Source organism: Chenopodium album, chromosome 5, assembly GCF_948465745.1.
Source record: "Chenopodium album chromosome 5, dcCheAlbu1.1, whole genome shotgun sequence".
In the NCBI taxonomy this organism is placed as follows: Eukaryota; Viridiplantae; Streptophyta; class Magnoliopsida; order Caryophyllales; family Amaranthaceae; genus Chenopodium; species Chenopodium album.
In genome coordinates this window covers 74,415,267-74,430,493 of record NC_137838.1, presented here as the reverse complement: position 1 = coordinate 74,430,493, position 15,227 = coordinate 74,415,267, and the positions used below count along the sequence as shown (strand labels likewise).

Sequence of the window (15,227 nt, the reverse complement as noted above, 5' to 3'; positions counted from 1 at the left end):
ACCATCTCTAAAGCATCAGCTTGATCTTTTCCCCATTCAAATGATTTGTTTTGTTGCAGAACCACAAAAAACGGGAGTGCTTTATCTGCTGATTTGCTAATGAAGCGCATTAAGGCTGTCATTCTTCCTGTTAATCTCTGAATGTCTCGAATTGACTTAGGTTGTTTCATTTCAAGAAGAGTGTTAAACTTATCAGGATTTGCGTCAATGCCCCGTTCACTAACCATAAATCCTAAAAACTTTCCAGATCGAACTCCAAAAACACATTTTTCTGGATTGAGCTTCATCTGATATTGCCGCAAAGTTGCAAAAGTTTCTTTCAAATCCTCTATGTGATCTTTTTTCATCTTGCTTTTTACTATTGTATCATCTACATATACTTCCACATTACGGCCCTTCTGACTCGCAAAAATTTTATCAACCAGCTTTTGATATGTTGCACCAGCGTTCTTTAGCCCAAACGACATTGCCTTGTAGCAGTATACCCCGGCATCCGTTATGAAAGCCGTTTTAGGCCTATCAGCTTTATGAAGACTAACCTGATGATATCCAGATAATGCATCTAAAAAGCTTAACATTTCATGGCCAGAAGTCGAATCTACCAGTCTGTTTATCCGAGGCAACGGATAACAGTCCTTTGGGCAAGCTTTATTCAAATTTGTAAAGTCCACGCACATCCGCCATTTCCCAGTCGGCTTTCTAACCATTACGACATTTGCCAACCATTCTGGATAGGTACATGGTTCTATAAATCCTGCCGTTAACAGCTTGTTGACTTCTGCCTGAATGGCTTCGATTTTCTCTGTTGAAAAGTTGCGCTTCTTCTGCCTTACCGGTCTAAACTTTCGATCCACATTGAGCTTATGCTCCATCACCTCTGGGTGTATGCCAGGCATATCGCTCGCCAAAAAGGCAAACGCGTCTGCATTTTCTCTCAATAGGCTGATCAGATTACACCTCATTTCAACATCCATATCGGCCCCAACCTTTACTGTCTAACTTGGGTTCCCCGGTCGGAGCTCCACCTGTACTGTCTCACCTCCTGGTGACGGCCTCAGCGCAGTTTCTGGCCTAGAGTCAAAATTCTCCATCGATAAATCTCGCACTGTTGGCTCTCTTACTCGTTTCGGGTTGTTTGGCACTTCTCCTTTCTGCCCTGGATTTTTCAATGTCGTGACATAACACGACTTTGCCATCACCTGTCCACCATGTACCTTTTCTACAACCCCTTTATTCGACACATAAGCAATAGTTAGATGGTAAGTTGATACTACTGCCTGTATGTCATGAATTATTGGCCTTCCCACAATTCCATTATACGCCGATGGTACATCCACTACCAAAAATTCAGCCATCGCATCTCTTGCTGTTATACCATCTCCAAGCCTAATAGGGAGAACTATACTCCCTTCCGGCCTTACCGTCGAACCGTTAAACCCAATCACCGGATAAGATACCGGCGTTAAATATTGTCGGCCTATCATCAATTCATTAAAGGCTTGCATAAACAGAACATTTGCTGAACTTCCTCCATCAACTAGAACTCTTTTCACATCAGCTCCATTGATCTTTGTTATTAACACAAGGGGATCATCATGAGGAAAAACTATTCCTTTTGCATCCTCCTTGGTAAAGGTTACATTTGGAATTTCATACGGCCGTGGGCGATCAGCAACATCTAATGCATTAACAATGTGTCGATGTTCCGATAAGTGCTTCCGTGCTCCACTTATGGTTCCTCCGTGAACTAGTCCACCGGTTATTACATCAACTCTTTTTCCAGTGGACGACGGTGGTTGCCTGCCTTCACCTTGTCGGTTCACTTGTCCTTGTCTTTCTGGCCGGTAGTCTATCTGCCGGCGTTCTGGTTGCCGATATTGTTGTTGTTGACTTTCCCCAGAGTGTAACCGATATTGAGTAAGATGCCCCCTTCTTATTAATTCTTCAATATTATCCTTCAACTGCACACAGTCTTCAGTGTAATGCCCCACATCTCGGTGGAACATACAATACTTCTTGGTATCCCTTCCTTTCGCTTTCATCGGCATGGGCCTCACCCATCCTTCCCGATTTTGATTTATAGAATATATTGCAGCCCTTGGTGCATTCAGAGGTGTATACGAATTATATCGCATTGGTGCTTTAGTTCCTCTGACCTCTTGACGGTTTCCTCCTCTTGCTGCAGCTGGATTCCTCGGCCTTACAACTCCCGAAGACCCCCCTTCAGATGCCGGGTGAATTCTATCAATAGAACTAACTCGGCTGCTTGTTTTCATCAATTCCTCACTCTTAATATAATCATGAGCTTTGTTAAAAGCTGCAGCTAATGTTGGCTGATTTTTTCGGGTTAAGTATCTTTTAAATTCTGAATCATTCAGACCGTTCATTAGTGTCATGACTGCTATCTCCTGGTGCAATCTTGGAATTGTATTGGCTTCATTATTAAACCTCCTTATATAATCCCTTAGAGATTCATCTGCCTTTTGGGTAACAGCCATTAACTCTCCAGAAGTTCTCTGCCGAACACTATTGCTGACATACTGTCCCACGAACATTTCGGCTAACTGCTGGAAACTGTGAATTGCTCCATTTTCAAGGTTATTGAACCAATCGGCTGCTGCTCCAACTAGAGTAGTGGGAAATACTTTACACCAAACGACATCAGAATTGGTATATAAAATCATGTGACCCTCATACGAGGTCATGTATCTACCTGGATCTCCCCTTCCATCATACCGACATGTCGGCATTTTGATTTTTTCCATTGGTTGATCAAGGATGCTTTGTGCATGGTGATGCCCTCAATTGAACTACTCTTCGCACCGCTCCTTGCTGATAAGTTCCTGTACTTTCATCTTGACCTGAGGATTGAACTTCTGATTCTCTAGGGGTCTGCTGGGATCTTATCGATGACCCTTCATGCCGGCGTCTTTGCGAACTTCTGGTCTGGTTAAATTGATTGCCATGAGCTGTAAAAGGCATCCCTCCTCCATCTTGGGTTGCCCCTATTTCTTTTCTTTTTTTACTCATAGCGGTCATTACTCTAGCAGCCGTTTCCAACTCTTCTGATGTAAACCCTGCCATAGGGTCTGCACCTGCCCCAGTCTGTCCTTCAGGGGTTAACGGCATATGGAATTCATTACCCTCCGAAGTATGAGTTTCATCCTCAATCTGAATTTCGGGATTAGGCATTTTTTCTCTTTTTTTTTTATTATTTTTTTTTATCGGAAAGTATGAGGCTCTTTCAGGCGATAAAAGCTATTAAGTAGCTCCCCTCCTTCTAGCGCCAACTGTTTCTGCAAGAATCCGATAATCCAAATCCAAGATCCGAAGCTCGAGTGTATAACCCGTTCTGCTCCTATCGGCCAAATAAGAACCTACACACAGAGAAGAGATTAGCTAGCCCCGGGGTGAATCCGGGGATAACCACTCCGAAGATTAAGTCAGCAAGTGTTTATAGAAAAAGATGATTTAGAGAGAGAAAGTAATGAGAGAAAGAGAGTAGTGAGAGAAAGAGTGCAATAAATGCTACCTTCTTTTTGAAGTAAAATCAGATTATTTATAGGTTAACTAAGTGACAGGTGGCAGTTTAACAAGTAATATGATTTCTGCCACGTGTCAAACGTGAGCACGACACGTGTCAGCTACTTCCATGCCGATATGTATACTTTATACAGAAATGCCGACATTAACAAGAGTTATTGATGGACCGGATTCAGATAGTATGTCGGCCTGTCATATCATATCAGCCTATGACGATTACCGTTATGTCAATATTTCCCCATACAACTTCTAAAACTATTCTCCAAAAATATTTGTTACTATGAATTGTAGGGCATTTCCCTAGGAAAAGGGTGCCCTTCCAGAAATTCTCAACGGCCACGGTCAAAGCCGAGGCCGAAGAGGGGGTTTGGAAATAGTTTTCAACCAGCAATTGACGCGCCTCGATTATTCCCTCACTAGCTGCGTCATTGCCCCAAGCGCAAAGATAAATATTATAATCCAAAGTTTTCTCTTATATACTAGTGTCATTTGTTGTTTATGTCTTAAACTGTATGATATGGGACAAGAATAAGAACCTTATTAGTATTTAGTACCAACACTATACAATTATAGGACCCGGTCTCAACCAATTCTGCGTTCGGATCCTAAAATTTTGACCGGGTACTCGATTTGCCTACCCCTAAACGTGATAGAGTATAAAACATATTCCTGAATCTCAACTTAAGTTTTTAATTGAGTTGGTCCATTAACAGAAATGATCATCATATAATCGTACTAATTAAGGATCGACTCACTTGGTAAATTTTTTTTTTTAATTTTTTTTAATTTTATTTTATTTTTATCTCAAATCCTACACCATTAATGAAAAAATCAACCAATTGTATAATTATTTATAAAGGAAAAAGAAAAATGCCAATTTCAATATTCAAATCTGTGGTATTATGTCCTTTTCTCGTGCTATAAATATGTTTATTGGAATACAATAATTGATGTTACATGTCAATATCAAACTCCTTTATGTGTAGCATCCACTTGAATAATGATAGATTATGTAAATAATCTATTTATGTAAATATAGTTTTGTAATTACTCGTGATAATTATCTCTTGTATAGTTGTATTATGGTAATTATCTTGTATAGTTTCCTAGTTTAACCTAAAATACTTTTGTATATATAATATATTGATTAATCGTTAATGAGTAATGATAAGAATATATTAAGATGTACTCCGTAATTCATTTTGGCCAAAAGAGATAATGCAATTTTGTTTAGAGAATGATGACACTTTAAGGGTGACTTAGGCTGGTTTGATTAAAAAATATTGTTAGAAAGTATTAATATTATTGTTAGTGAAAGTTTTATTAGTCAAATGGAGCAAAGAAAAATGTAATAGGAAAAGTAACATTCACTAAAGGGGAGAACATTGTAGGATTGAGACGATCATAATTATTTATTAGTAATCAATTAATAAAGTCATGAAATACTCTGTCATACATTTAATAATATAAGGGTTATAATAATATGATAAATAATTTCCGAATATCAAAAATATAAAATTAAAAGATCGATATAGATAAAATTAGTAAGGATAATAGATTATATATTTATAACATACCATAAGTTCAGCTGGTTGCTGACTACAAGTGCTCAATCACCTTAAACAAAAGAGTTAAAGTACAATAACGATGTCACATAAACCTTATTTATTTAGCCGCACCATCACCTTAAGTAACATAGTCCAATAACTATATAACCTATGTTATATAGATTTATAGGATAATGTTGAAGATTTATGGACTAATTATAATCATAATCATAGTCCATTTAAGAGCAATAACCATAGTATTGTGAGGTACAAGTGTAAGGAGGGCAGCACTGAACCCCATCCACAGCAGGCTTACACCTGTTATTGTTGAAGAATAAACCTCTCAAGTGTCACTACATGTAAGTGTCCCACATTGGTTGAAGAAGAGAGAATTAAACACTTTATAAAGCTGAGGGGCTACTCCTCCTATTGTCATATGGTTTTGGGATGGAACCTCTTTGGACTTGTGAAGTGGACTCTCTCTCTTGGTGTGCGGTAATAGTTATCCTTAGTAATACAACGTAGAGCCTTGTTATTAGGAGTTAAGCCCTAATAATTAGGGACTAAAGTTTTATACTCTTCACCTTTTGGGACCTGAACTTTCTATGTTCCAATTTTTTTACCTTAAACTAAAATAGCAAACCACAATCCAAAATTTCAAAACAAAAACAACAGCATCCAACATCCACAACATCATGCAGCTTCCAACATCCAAAAATAGCAGCAAGCTTTCTTCATATCATATTTACTTTTTTTTTTTTTTTTTCCAAATTCCCTTTTCTTGCTCTCCCAAAACCAATGTTTCAGCCTACAATCACAAGTATGAAATGGTGAAACAGCCAAACAGGAGATGTAGTTAAAAATGTTCAAATTGCAATTTTTTTCTACTCTGTGTATTTGTTCTTTAGGCATTAATTTGTCATTGCATAATTGAATTAAGACGATGGTTTTCTTACCTTGCATTTTAATGAAATTAGAACAACCTTGTTGGTCCATTATACAATGAACTTTGTTGTCTTAAATGATTTGTGTTTGATGCATGACTTGACTGACTTGGTACAAATGCATGACTTGATTGAGGAGGAATTGTGTTAAGATGCTTAATATACCGCTAATTCTCTGCACTAAAATCAGCTTCAAAGCTTCAATTTTTTTTCAAAGGGAGGTTAATGATGAAGGAGTACTGTGATGAACAATGAGAGTTGAAAAAACACTTTTTTATTTTTATTTTTTTTGGGTAAACACGGTTACTCACTTTTTTTTTTGGATAAACCAATAAAAATTCTCTTTGCAAATAAATTAAACCTAAAATAATCAGTGGGTCCCAATGCTTAACCATAGTTAATTTATTTGTTTAAAATTCTTTCTTAGGTCCCAAACGGTGAAAGAAAAAACTTCGGATCCCAAAAGGTGAAAAAGTATAAAACTTTAGTCCCCAATTATTACCTTAACTCTTGTTATTAATGTAAGACCCCCTTTATATAGAGGCTTTCCATGCCCTAATAAGAGGTAAAGTAGTAGTGGGTTTGGGTGAGGACCATGAGAAGGGAGAGATATAATGTTTCATTGTAGCTTTTTGCCAAAAAAGGAATTGTAACACTTGTTAAAACACGGCTAGATTTGGTAAGTGTAACAATTATTAAAACACGGAGGGAGTATTGTTTTTTTTTTTTTTTTGTGTTTAGAGTGCCACAAGGGCGGGTGAAAATCAATCCTAAGGTCTCCTGAAACCGGGAAGAATGCTCTAACCACTTGAGCTTTCCCTCACTCTCAGATTAATATTTAGTGTTACACTAGAATTTCCCATTTTATTATGTATACACTTTCAACCAAGTTGCCTTTCACGTGCTTAACACGCAGTGGCTTAACTAGTATAACTGTATAAGTAAACAAAATTAATGTAATAGAAAAAAGGAAAAATTGTAAAAAATAATACAAACTTTAAACGGTCCGCTGAAAACAAGTTAATCTTTTAATTGTTTCTAAATAATACAAACTTTGAGTGATATCTGCTTTGAACAAGTTAAAAATGGTTAGTTACTTGATGAACAAGTTATATGGAACACGTAGCACTGTATTATTTTCTTAAAACTATTAAACAAGTTTATAAGATAAATAAAAAAATTAACCTGCTAAATAAGTTATAAGTGAAATAACTTGTTTACAGCTGATATCCCTTAAAGTTTGTATTATAGGTAAAATAACTTATTTACAGCGGATCGCTCAAAGTTTGTATGGAGTATTATTTTGGACAATTTTTCCTAGAAAAAAAAAAAAAACCACAATCCCTTATATAAACTTACTTTGATTTAAGTTCTAAGCCAAATCAAAAGAGTAAAGTTAGCAAATCATATGCTAACTCTAATTATGTACGTAATCAGGAGGGAAGTTCAAACCACGTAAGTTCCCTCACTCTCATCACTTGATGCAGTTCCTGATGACAGTTCTGCTGCTGCTGCTGCTGCTGAAATTTTTAAATCAAGCCTCATGTAAAGTTCACCAAATTGTCGAAATGTTACAGTCTTTAGAAGAAGGTTTACATTTAGAAATTGTGATATATAATTCCTGTACTAAAGAATTCTCTATAATATAGAAAAGACATTTACAAGTCAGAGTATTTTTCTGCCACATGATGCATGCTACATAACTCCTAAGAAATAACCAACTTGTTGAAGAATAAAACCTCTTAAGTGTCACCACATGTAAGTGTCCCACATTGATTGAAGAAGAGAGAATTAAACACTTTATAAGGCTAAGGGGCTACTCTCCTATTGCCATATGGTTTTGGGATGGAACCTCCTTGGACTTGTGAAGTGGACTCTCTCTCTTGGTTTGTGGGTGTGGCTCAGACCCGCGTTTAACATGGTATCAAAGTCAGGCCCACGGTATAAGGCTAAGGGGCTACTCCTCCTATTGCCATATGGTTGTGCCAATCAAAAAAATGTTTTGCTTCATCAAATCCATATACAATTATGAGTGGAAAGTGAGGTGTCCTCAATGCTATTGGCTAACTAGATACTTTTTGTTGTTGTTTAGAGAGCCGTAAGGGTGGGGATGAGAATCGATCCCAGGATTTCTAACCACTTGAGCTATCCCTCACTCTCGGGCTAACTAGATATGGGCGGTGGATCAGATTGTTGGAATAGGGTTGTTTCCGACGATGTTTCCATTGCCTATTTTCTTGTTTCAGTGGTGGTTGGGGCACAGGTTTCCTTTGTGTGACCAATTTTGCCACAGGTAAAACAAAGAGAATCAATAAGCTTTCCACTGCAATTTTACTTGGATTGAAAATTTGAAACTAATAGATGATGAATTGATGACATATATTACAATTGTGTTGCATAAATCTCAACTTAATACCGACACATATAAGACCATGATTTAAGAAATAAAGTGACATATATATATATATATGGATGAAAAAATTAAATTGTATTCAGTTTAAACTTTGACAATTAACCTCTACTTAAAATTATAACTACTTCCATATTGCTAAACAAACATTTATATTCATATATTAGATCAATAGAATTAGTATATCTATTAATCAAAAACAAATTTTTGGGTGATAAAAGTCTTAAGATAAGGCCCTTATTAGCCTCAATGAAGGTTCTCCCGTCTATTATCGCCTTCTATGTAAGGCCACATCGAGTGAGGGCTTATCCAACTGAATTCAGATAACTCATGACTTCCATAACATCTTCCATGAATATATTCACCTTTAAATAAAATTTGGCAAGTTAGAGAGCGCCTTGGAAGCTTGAACAAACCACGACATAACTTATATTCCCTCCACAGTTGACGTTTACTGTAACTTCGAATAGATAGTCGTTTCAACCGGGATGCATCGACTAGGATGGATTGAACCGACCAGTAATCGTCCACATCCCCTTTAAATCCCGATAATTCTATCTCATCGAGTTTATATAGCAAGCTTAAAGGTAATTTAGCACCCCATTTCACATGTTCGTCTTGTACACACAACCGGAGACAAGTCAAGTTACGAAAGAGTGACCACACATTAGGATCTATCCCCTTAAGGGTTTTGAAAAATGCAGCACTTTTGTCCAATTGAAGGAGTTTTGTATTTGAAATCACGCGAACAAGATCCAGCATTTGGGTACGATGATTATCATTAAATTTCCGAATATTAATACGGGCACATACCAAATAACATGGAAATTTGACAAACTCTTAGAATGCAATACAATCTCGAACCTCAAACTCTTCCAATAGTGGTGTATCAATCACAAATCTAGTTTCCGAAGACGATCCACGTATCGAAATCGTCAAAGATTTCAGAATTGGGGCTTTAATTTCAACAACTTGGTCTTCCTCGAATTCTAATCTCAATGATAGAGACTCCAATAATGGGGAAGACGTAAACAATGTATTCAATACTTTGGAGTCGATACGGAAGCAACATAAACTAAGTTTTTTTAAATTAGGAAGAGTAACATTACCAGAATAATCGGAGTAAAAATAACCCATTAATTCAATTTGTTCAAGGGATTTGGTCTGAAAGAGACAAGTTGGTAAAGGCCTTAAAATTCTTCGATGAGTCGGGAAGCTTACCTTAAAATGAAGCGGGTTTTGGGCGCAAATCATGGATACCCATGAATTAAAAGCCCTGGAGCAACCATGGAGTTTTTCAATTTCCGAATGAAAATCAAGTTTGAAGGTTTTGATTCTGAAGGAACTCGTTTGCTTGAGGATTTTATCAACAGTGGTGAAGAATTTTTTGAAATCATTGGCGTAGGGAAAGTGGTCGTCGATGACAATGTGAGGATGCTGAGTCCAAAGGGAGACCCAACGCCGGGACAAGGCGGATGTTGCGGCGGCGGAAGTGAAAGGAAGATGAGAGGGTATTTCGATTAAAAGGGCGTCTGGAAGTGAGCTTAATCTGTCTTCTGCCATTGATAGAGACATTTATTCAAAAATCAAAACTCAATATATGTTCTATCATGGTTTTCTTAAATTGTAACGTCTTAATCCTGACCCTTGATTTTTAACATTATAAATTAATTTTACCCGTTGAAATTTAATTTAAAAAAATTCTCAGGGTTATAATGATATCAAAGATAATCTTATACAAAATATATCATATACTTAGGACGAGAATATTCTACGGATATTCTCTATCAGATACAAAAATCTAATTTGTTTGCAATCAATATGTAACTCGTTTCGAAACTTCAGAATTTGTAGAATGATTTCATAGGTCGGTATAAAAGAATCAAAATGCAGGTGACTAGTATACCTTGAGAAGAAATACTAGAACCTAACCTAGTTCACTCCAGCAATATAAATAGCACCGAAGATGGAATACAATCCTGATGAACTCAGTAAGAGGCGGTCCCGAAGGACCTTTGTGTAGTTTTATTGGAGGACTTGGGTGGATTGGCGTTGCCAAGGATGGTGCCGGAAGGAAGAGCTCAGTGGGGATGATATTGTCTCAATTGTGGCTGAATAAGTGCCATTTTGACATAATAGTGTAGTTTATTTTCTGTTTTTCTTTGCTCTTTTGTTTTTGTTCTTTTTCTTTGCTTTTCTTTGTATGGGGCTTGCCCCTCTCCTTCACCAAAAAAAAAAAAAAAAAAAAAAAAAAAAATAACAATCCTGATGAACTCTGAAGTGAACTTTTCAAAATGTATCTATCTAGACAGATCATCCTTCAACATAAAGGACAGAAAAATCAGCGCTAATTATGAGATATACTAGCTCAATTTTGTTATCATCCAGAGTTTCTGCTGTTACTTGGGGTTTTAGACAGAAGAGGTAGGATCAGCTCTCGGTACTCCCTCCGTCCCTTAATACAATGCCTTTTTTGAGCATTTATTCATTTACATAATAAAGAGAAATAGATATTGTATTAAGGGACGGAGGGAGTACTAAAAATATGACTAGCTATGTACGGATAATGGCAAGCCGCTAAAATTGCCAGCAATCCAAAGACCCCCTTTATTTTTGAGGGTGCCCCAGTTTCTCATGCTCAGAAATAAATTTTGTTTCTCATATGGCATTTTCGTAAATAAACCAACAACTTTATTCAATTGTGGAGCCCACAATAATGAAAAAGTTGTTGATTTATTCACGAAAATGCCCCTATGAGAAACAAATTTCGTTTCTCACCATGAGAAACAAGGAATTTCCCTTTATTTTTTTTGGAAGGCATTATTCAATTGTTGTTGATCATACTTGAATTATAAATATACAAGGTCATGGTCTATATGGTTCTATCTCCAATACATATGAAGGAAAAAATCCCGGCCTGAAATAATACGTTAAAAAAATTACTCAAAATCATACCATTTATAAGCTAATGTGTTCTAAGGTTTTTATTGGAAAACTATTAAAAATAAATAAATAGAAAAAAAAAAGGCATAAGGAAAAGGTAACAATAATAAAGAACGTGATTATCTAATCAATATCAATATCAATATATATATATATATATATATATATATATATATATATATATATATATATATATATATATATATATATATATATATATATATATAGAGGAAGGCTCATATAAGAACCCCCCTCTATATAAGAATCCAATCTTATATAAGAATCCATCTCAACCCTTCAATGATTTTGATCTAACCATCTAAAATCCCCCTTTAGTAATGGCATTTTTGTAATTTTAATAACTCCTTTTCAATCTTTAAATAAAAGAAAACCCTAAATCTCTCTCCTTAGCATTTTATCTCTCCTCAACATTTTCTCTCTCCTCAACATTTTCTCTGTTCTCTCTCCTCTACCTCAAGGAACTTGGTAAGTTTATTTATTTTATTTTTTTGGTTTTTTTATTTTTTTCGATTTTTAATAATATATTTTTTTAATTTCCAGTTTTTTTTTTTTCGATTTTTTATTTTCTAATATAAGATTTTTCGATTCTTTTTTACGATTTTCCATTTTTTTTTTTTTTTATTTTCCAGTTTTTTTGGTCGATTTTCCATTTTTTTTTTTCGATTTCTTATTTTCAATTTTTTTTACGATTTTTTTTTTCGATTTTCCATTTTTTTAATTCTATTTTTCAGTTTTTTTTCCAGTTTTTTTTTTTTTTGTCAATTTTCCATTTTTTTTTTCGATTTCTTATTTTCAATTTTTTTTACGATTTTTTTTTCTATTTTCCATTTTTTTTGTCGATTTTCCATTTTTTTTCAATTTCTTATTTTCAAAATTTTTTTTCGATTTTCCATTTTGTTATTTATATTTTCCAGTTTTTTTTTTTTGTCCATTTTCCATTTTTTTTTTCGATTTTTATTTTCAAGTTTTTTTTTTTATTTTTCGTTTTTTTTTTCCAGTTTTTTATTTTCGATTTCAATTTTTTAATTTTAATTCGTTTTTTTTTCCTCGTTTTTTCGCTTTTTTTTTTTTTTTAAGTTTCTAGTTTTCATTTTCAATATTTTTTTCCAAATTTTTTTTTCTTGCTTGAGTTTTTCTATTATTGGATTTTAATTTCAAATTGTTTTTTTTTTTATTATAATAGAAAACTTTAGAACATAAGGGAAAATTTTAGAACATAATAGAAATACTTTAGAACATATAGATAGAAAATGTTAGAACATAATAGAAATACTTTTGAACATAAGGGGAAACTTTAGAACATAAGTAAAAAATATAATAAAACATAATAGAAAACTTTAGAACATATGGGAAAACTTTAGAACATAATAAAATACTTTAGAACATATGGGAAAACTTTAGAACATAATAGAAAACTTTAAAACATAATAAGGGAAAACTTTAGAACATAGTAGAAAACTTTAGAACATATGGGAAAACTTTAGAACATAAGGGAAAACTTTAGAACATAATAAGAGAAAACTTTAGAACATAGTAGAAAACTTTAGAACATATGGGAAAACTTTAGAACATAATATAAATACTTTAGAACATAAGGGAAAACTTTAGAACATAAGGGGAAAATATAATAGAACATAATAGAAAACTTTAGAACATAATAAGGGAAAACTTTAGAACATAGTAGAAAACTTTAGAACATATGGGAAAACTTTAGAACATAATATAAATACTTTAGAACATAAGGGGAAAATATAATAGAACATAATAGAAAACTTTAGAACATAATAAGGGAATACTTTAGAACATAAGGGAAAACTTTTGAACATAATAGAAACATTATAACATAATAGAAAACTTTAAAACATAATAAGAGAAAACTTTAGAACATAGTAGAAAACTTTAGAACATATGGGAAAACTTTAGAACATAATATAAATACTTTAGAACATAAGGGAAAACTTTAGAACATAAGGGGAATAATATAATAGAACATAATAGAAAACTTTTGAACATAATAGCAAACTTTATGGCATAATAGAAATACTTTAGAACATAATAGAAAATCTTAGAATATAAAAGAAATACTTTAGAACATAAGGGAAAAATAATACATAAACTTTAATTACCTTTTTCTTCTATAAGTAATTTTAGATTGGTTTTTTACTACAATTTGTATTTATGATAATTAGGTTTTGGCATATTCATGGATTTAGATGATGTTCAAGATAATTCTCCTTCTTCCGTTGTTACTCATTCAGGTAATTTTCATTGTTTTAATACTTTAATTTCAATTTACTTACATGTTCTAAACTTTACTTAGTTGTATATTTTAAAGTAATTTTGTAAATTTGTTGATTATGTTCAAAATTTGTTTAATATTCAAAAAAAATTCTAGTTATGTTCTAAAGTAATTCTTTATTTTCTAAATTTTTTCACTTTATTCTAAATTTTATTATGTATGTTATAAAGTAATTTACTATGTTCTAAAGTTTATTCTTAATGTTCTAAACTTTTTTCATTATGTTCTAAAGTTTTCTATGTATGTTTCTCTTTCTCTTTATGTTCTAATGCAGTTGGTGATATTTATCGTACTCCTGAGGTTGTTGGATCGTTTAGCCCTAGTGGTACCACTAAGGAATGGATTCCAAGTGTTCCCGAAGAGTTAAAACCTCGTTTGGGGATGATATTCAAAGATCCCGAAGAGGGTCTTAGTTTTTATAAAGCATATGCAAATGCCGCTGGGTTTACTTCTAGGAAATCTACTACTACAAGGAAGAAGAATAACAAAGATATAATTGCTTTTCAATATGGAGTTTGTAATAAGGAAGGTTTCAAGGCAACAAAAAAACCTATTGCTCAACAAACTGTTAATGAAGAAGGAAAAGTTCGTATTACTAGGAAACGTTTAGTGACTCGTGTAGGATGCAATGCTCACATATGTATGAGATATGATGCAGGAAAGTATGTTGTTAGTCAATTCAAAGAAGAACATAATCATTGTTTATATACTCCAAGTTGTGCAAAATTTCAAAAGGATAATAGAAAAATGCATATTATGCATAAGAAGTTGATTGTTGATAATTCAAAGGTGATTTATTTTTATGTGCCAAATATTGTTTTCTTTGTTCTAAAGTTGATCTTTAATCATAGTAATTTTTTTTTCTCTTTGTTTTTGTACACAGGTAAATGTTGGTCCTGTGAGGTCTTATACAATGATGAAAGAATTAGCTGGATCACATGATAATGTTGGTGCATCTAAACAAGATTTCAAAAACTTTTATAGAGATTTGAAGGCTTATATTGCTGGATCAGATGCCCAAATGTTTGTGGATAATTTTCAAAATAAGAAATTGCTTTGGAGTGCCTTTTTTTTTTACTATGATGTTGATGAAGAAGGTAGACTTTGTAGAGCTTTATGGGCTGATCCTATTTGTCGCAAAAATTATGCACTTTTTGGTGATATGGTATCTTTTGATACAACGTTCCAAACAAACAGGTGATGTTCTAAATGTAGATTTTTTTATGTTCCTAAATTAATATCTATCATGTTTTGATGTTCTAAACATATATTTCTTATGTTCTAGATTATGTATATCTTATGTTCTAGACATATATTGCTAATATTCTAAACATATATTGCTGATATACTAAACATAGATGCATTATGTTCTAAAATATTGGCAAGTTTAATAATTAAATTAAATTTCTATGCTCTAAAGTTTATCGTTAATGTTCTAAAGTATACATTTATGCTTCACAATTTATCTTTATGTTCTAAAGTTTATCCTTAATGTTCTAAAGTATACCTTTATGCTACAC

General features: G+C 33.6%; 2 protein-coding genes and 1 non-coding gene across 3 annotated transcripts; 1 reads left to right on the top strand and 2 right to left on the bottom strand.

Annotated features, from left to right (window-relative positions):
• Nucleotides 1-995: 995 nt before the first annotated feature.
• On the bottom strand, nt 996-2,750 carry LOC145633155 (uncharacterized). The gene has a single exon (XM_081685435.1). The coding sequence runs from the start codon at nt 2,748-2,750 to the stop codon at nt 996-998; it is 1,755 nt and encodes a 584-aa protein (XP_081541561.1).
• Nucleotides 2,751-3,834: 1,084 nt separating this feature from the next.
• Nucleotides 3,835-3,990, bottom strand: LOC145634097 (U4 spliceosomal RNA). Its single transcript, XR_014113377.1, has one exon. It is a non-coding gene; the product is annotated as a U4 spliceosomal RNA (small nuclear RNA).
• A 5,741-nt stretch (nt 3,991-9,731) lies between these two features.
• Nucleotides 9,732-14,913, top strand: LOC145633154 (protein FAR1-RELATED SEQUENCE 5-like). The gene is made up of 4 exons (XM_081685433.1): nt 9,732-9,936; nt 13,598-13,666; nt 13,982-14,496; nt 14,591-14,913. The coding sequence occupies exons 1-4, from the start codon at nt 9,732-9,734 to the stop codon at nt 14,906-14,908; spliced, it is 1,107 nt and encodes a 368-aa protein (XP_081541559.1). The 3' UTR covers nt 14,909-14,913.
• The last annotated feature ends 314 nt before the right edge of the window (nt 14,914-15,227 follow it).

What these genes read in the sequence shown, in the direction of transcription:
- LOC145633155 (XM_081685435.1), bottom strand. Translation starts at nt 2,750, where the DNA reads ATGCCGACATGTCGGTATGATGGAAGGGGAGATCCAGGTAGATACATG.
- LOC145633154 (XM_081685433.1), top strand. Translation starts at nt 9,732, where the DNA reads ATGGAGTTTTTCAATTTCCGAATGAAAATCAAGTTTGAAGGTTTTGAT. An exon ending in CGGATGTTGCGGCGGCGGAA is followed by an intron (nt 9,937 to 13,597) that starts GTGAAAGGAAGA and finishes TATGATAATTAG; the next exon opens with GTTTTGGCATATTCATGGAT. An exon ending in TTCCGTTGTTACTCATTCAG is followed by an intron (nt 13,667 to 13,981) that starts GTAATTTTCATT and finishes GTTCTAATGCAG; the next exon opens with TTGGTGATATTTATCGTACT.